Here is a 5,046-nt window from a genome sequence, read left to right on the forward strand (position 1 = left end):
AGGCTAAAGTAGCCAAAGCGTCAACAAAATGATTTCTGGTCCTTGACAAGTGAGTGAATGTGATATTCTTGAACTTTCTGACCAAAGATTCCAAATAAGTATTATAAGGTATCAATTTATCTTCTCGAGTTTTCGCAGCTTTATCTTAATCAACACAAAGGAGTTGTATGCCATCAAATGACCTTCTGTACAACTCTTCGCCACAAATAACGAAGTTGGCCGTCAATTTCTGAAGAGTCTTTCTTTCTTTACTTAAAGCTTCTAGAGGATGTCCTATGCCTGAAATAAGGTTTCTGATGTCTGTGTACCAAGGCTTCCCATCTGGACACCTTGCTGAAATCTCTATAGCATTCACATGCGCAGGAGCCCACTGTAGTCTGACAATTAGCGGCTGAACCTCCATTGATACAAAATGTCTAGCATCGAGGCTAAAGTAGCCAAAGCGTCAGCAAAATGATTTCTGATCCTTGACAAGTGAGTGAATGTGATATTCTTGAACTTTCTGACCAAAGATTCCAAATAAGTGTTATAAGGGATCAATTTATCTTCTCGAGTTTTCCATTGCCCATTAATCTGGCAAATGATCAAGATAGAATCCCCAAACACATCAATGTCTTGAATTTGCAAAGCCAAGGCTGCTTCAAGTCCGGCGATACAAGCTTCAAACTCTGCCATGTTGTTCGTGCACTCAAACTACAACTTGATAGAAACATGAATATACTCCTTCCGATGGGATATAAGCACAGCTCCTACTCCCTGTCCTTGATTGTTTACAGCTCCATCAAAGTACATAAGCCACTTAGTACTCGAAGTCTCTTCTTCAATATCCATGATTTCTTCGTCCGAAAAATCTGCCTTCAAGAACGCATTTTCTTATACAGGAGCATCAACCAACTGTTCAGCAACGACCAGCCCTTTAACTGATTTTTGAGTGACATAAGTGATGTCGAACTTAGACAATAACAACAACCACCTTCCAGTCCTTCCTGTAAGGGCAAATTTTTCAAACAAGTACTTTAACGGATCCATCCGTGATAGCAAAAGAACCTTGCTTGACACCAGATAATGTCTAAGCCTCTGGGTAGCCCAAACTAATGCTAGACATGTCTTCTCCAAAACTGTGTACTTTAATTCATATTCTAGCATCTTCTTGCTGATGTAGTAAATAGGCTTCTCCCTTTTAGACTCAGGATCTTGCTGAGTAAGCATGCAACCCATCGCTGTATCCATGATAGACAAGTACAACAACAACGGCTGGCCTGGAATAACTGGCGATAGAATAGGGAGCAAGGATAGGCACTGCTTAACCTTTTCAAAAGCTTCCTAACACTCTTCATTCCACTTCTTCGATGAATTCTTCTTCAGAAGCTTGAAAATAGGCTCACACGTCATTGTTAGATGTGCTATTAACCATCTCAGATACTGAACTTTACAAGGAAACCTCGGATCTGCCTTTCTGTCTTCGGCGGCTGCATTTCTTGAATTGCCTTGATCTTCTGCGGGTCTACCTCTATTCCTCTTTCACTGACCATAAACCCCAAGAGTTTTCCGAATGTAACGCCAAATACACATTTGCTCGGGTTCAGACGAAGCTGATATTTCCTGATCCTTTCAAAGAACTTTCTCAGGGCAACGGTGTGCTCAGGTCGAGCCTTGCCTTTCACAATCATGTCATCGACATATACTTCGACCTCTTTATGGATCATATCATGTAAAAGAGTTGTAGCAGCCCTCTGATATGTAGCACCAGCATTTTTCAAACCAAATGGCATCACCCTGTAGCAGTAAGTACCCCACTGAGTAATGAATGCTATTTTCATCATATCCTCGGGCGCCATCTTAATCTGATTGTAGCCTGAGAACCCATCCATAAAGGATAGAAGAGCATGTCCAGCTGTATTATCTACTAGGAGATCAATGTTTGGAAGAGGAAAGTCATCTTTAGGACTTGCCTTGTTTAGGTCTAAAAAATCGACACAATTCGAACTTTCCCGTCCTTTTTGGGCACCGGTACAATATTTGCAAGCCATTCTGGATATTCAACCACTTGAATGAATTGTACTTCTAATAGCTTCTTTACTTCTTCATAAACTTTCAACTCCCATTCAGTTTTGAGTTTTCGGAGTTTTTGCTTCTTTGGCTTAACACCAGAGATTAAGGGTAAGCGATGCTGAACAATTTCCTCACTTAATCCTGGCATGTCATCATATGACCAAGCAAAAACTTCCTTGAACTCTTTGAGTAGGGTGATTAATTCCTCGCGTTCTTCTGGAGATAAAATTTTGCCAATTCAAATCTCCCGAATCAAGGTTTCGTCACCAATATTCACAGTTTCAATTTCCTCTTCGAGTGGTTTTGTTCGGCGACTCTCCTCCTGTTGAATCATGTGTCTGATTTCAGGGGAGTGTCGTCGGCATCCTCATCAGAGGGGCTCTTTATTGTTATTATTAAGATTATCAGATTCTGAAGCAGAAACATTAGAAACAAAAGTGGAGACATGAATGTACACAGAAAAAGAACCATTTATTTCATTGAATGTTGAATCAAGTACATCAAATGATGAATTACCCACATCGGGCTTTACAATAGACTCTTGAAACACATTTACAGACTTAACAGATATATTGACATTTGTATCAATTGACTCTGAACTATGTATTAAAAGAATATCTGACTCAGCATCTGACTCAATCTCGCTAGAAGAAGATGAATTGCAACAAACCTCAGGAGACTCGACCTTTATAGTACCTGCATCAAAAGAATCGTAAGAATAAACAAACTCTGAATCAGACTCAGAGACTGACACATACTTACGGACGACTGACTCTTCTGAAAGGACTCGACTGTATTGGAAAGTAACCTGAGGTATGACCTGAGAGGTCCAGTTAGTCAACGGTTCCTCTGCCAGGGTGATTAGGTGAGTAGGGTTTAGAATCAAGGCCCTCTGATCAATCACGGCAATAGTCTGTGAATCTTCAAGAAACAGTGAACTCAGAAGGCTCGGCTCTACATGTTCTGCCCAATCAGCTTCTGATTCAACTTCTGTGATCTGCCCACCTGTCAGCTCATCCTCTAACTCAAGATTAAAGAAAATTTTGAAACCTGGAAACCTCTGTCCCGTATTCTCATCTAGCCAAGTCTCAGCAAAGCCACAAAAGGGAAAGTCTGCACCCTCTTTCCAGAATCGGCCATTCATTACCAAATCAATCGGCAGCATCGGTAATTCTAACCCTTTGCGGCGACATTCTGCCCATTTCAACATCAACTGTTTCATCTCTTTGATTTCTTTCTTTATGGGTTTATACCCCAGCCCAAATAGACTATTTAATGCTTTAAACTCAGGGAATTCAGTTAGACCCTGATGATATTTGCCTAACCCGGCACCTGGTATGTACCCCTGTCAGCGAATCATCTTGACGACATTCGAGTTTGTGCTAGTCAGGAAACAAATTTCCTCATTCATAGCTTCTTCAAAAGTGATGGCAGTCACCTCCAATGAAAACCCACTTAGACTTACATCTTAAGCCCTTACCACAGTCAAGTCCTGAGTAATAAGCCTTATTTCAAGGTTTGGGTCTCCCTTTACAGTTATCGCTCTGTTCTTATGAATAAACTTTAGCTTTTGGTGAAGAGAGGATGGAACAACCCCGAACTTGTGCAACCACGGGCGACCCAGTAACAACAGAAATGAAGCTTTAATGTCTAAAACCTGGAACTCTATTACGAAATCCTCTCCTCCAATCTGTATTTCAGTTACCAGAGTTCCGATTACATCTCTGCGAGTACCATCATATGCCAGAATACCCTGTTCAGATGGGATGAAGTCTTCAAGACCGAACCCAAGGGTTGTTGCAGTACTCAGTGGGAAGACATTTAAAGCGGAGCCATTATCGACCAACACCTCTGGCACCTTCTTCTTATTGCAAATGACGGTGATTTTGAGAGATTTGGTGTGGTCTTGGCCTTCAGGAAGCAGGTCATCATCAGTGAAAGACAAGGTCTTAGACACTTTTGTCATGGCGAGCAAACTCACCAATTCATCAGGAGTAGTGTCAACAGGAACTTGCGCGGAGTTAAGCTCTCGAAGGACTAACTTCTTGTGCTTTGATGAAGCCATGAGTAAGCCCCACACAGAGATGTTAGCCTGAGTCTTTTTCAACTGCTTCAACAAATTCTCCTCTTCTTCATCTGCGCTGACCTTATTCTGCGTCGGATTTTCTGCATTTCTTGCAACCTCTGCCGAATTTTCTACACTCAGCTCTGGAGGTTTGAATACACGTCCGCCTCAGGTCATATGACGCATCTCATCACACTTGTCATCTAATAACAACATCTCATCATCTTCCATACGGAAAACATATGGTGCTTTACTGTTTTTTGCTTCTTTGAAATCCTCAGCCCTCAGGACATACGGAGCTTTCTTTGCATTTCCGGCACTGTCAGTCTGAAATACACAAGACTGAGACGAAGACGACTCATCAAATTTGTCGTCATCGAAGGAAATTACATAACGCTCCTTTTTTACCGCTTCCAGCTCCCCTTCGTCAAACTTCATCACATAGGTTTTTTCTGTGGTAATGGAACAAATGAGGGTTGACGGATCAAGCAAAGGCTCATTAGCAAAAATTGCATTGGTAGTAGGAGGAGGCATAGCATGATGGTTAGGAAGTGGGTTTTGAGTAACATTCGGTCTCTCAACTGCAAGCTCGTCCATGTCAATCATATTCTAAATGGCATGCTTCAAGGCCAAACAATTTTCAGTCAGGTGACCCGGGCCTCTATGATACTCACAATACTGATCCATCTTCCAGAATGTTGGTAAGGGATTAGGTGGAGGTTTGATATCGGGGAGCCGAATCTCTCTGTCTTTTATCAACCTCTTGAGTATCATCTGAATAGGATACATAAGGGGATCAAACTTTCTGTCGAAAGTATTTCTTCTTGGTGCCCTTGTAGCTTCTGTAACAACTCTGGCCGCAGGCCTGGTGTAACTGACAGCATGAACCTCCTTGGGCTAGATTACTGGCCTTTTACCTTCACGAATTT

General features: G+C 41.8%; 1 protein-coding gene across 1 annotated transcript; it reads right to left on the bottom strand.

Annotated features, from left to right (window-relative positions):
- Positions 1–3,520: 3,520 nt before the first annotated feature.
- LOC143865816 (uncharacterized) lies at positions 3,521–4,117 on the bottom strand. The gene has a single exon (XM_077375919.1). It carries the CDS (start codon positions 4,115–4,117, stop codon positions 3,521–3,523), a length of 597 nt encoding a protein of 198 aa, XP_077232034.1.
- Between the last annotated feature and the right edge of the window lie 929 nt (positions 4,118–5,046).

This window comes from Tasmannia lanceolata, unplaced genomic scaffold, assembly GCF_043159265.1.
Source record: "Tasmannia lanceolata isolate RefF3 unplaced genomic scaffold, GAP_Taslan_0.1 ptg000112l, whole genome shotgun sequence".
Classification (NCBI taxonomy): domain Eukaryota; kingdom Viridiplantae; phylum Streptophyta; class Magnoliopsida; order Canellales; family Winteraceae; genus Tasmannia; species Tasmannia lanceolata.

Coding starts and splice junctions, on each gene's coding strand:
- LOC143865816 (XM_077375919.1), bottom strand. CDS start 4,117: ATGGCTTCATCAAAGCACAAGAAGTTAGTCCTTCGAGAGCTTAACTCC.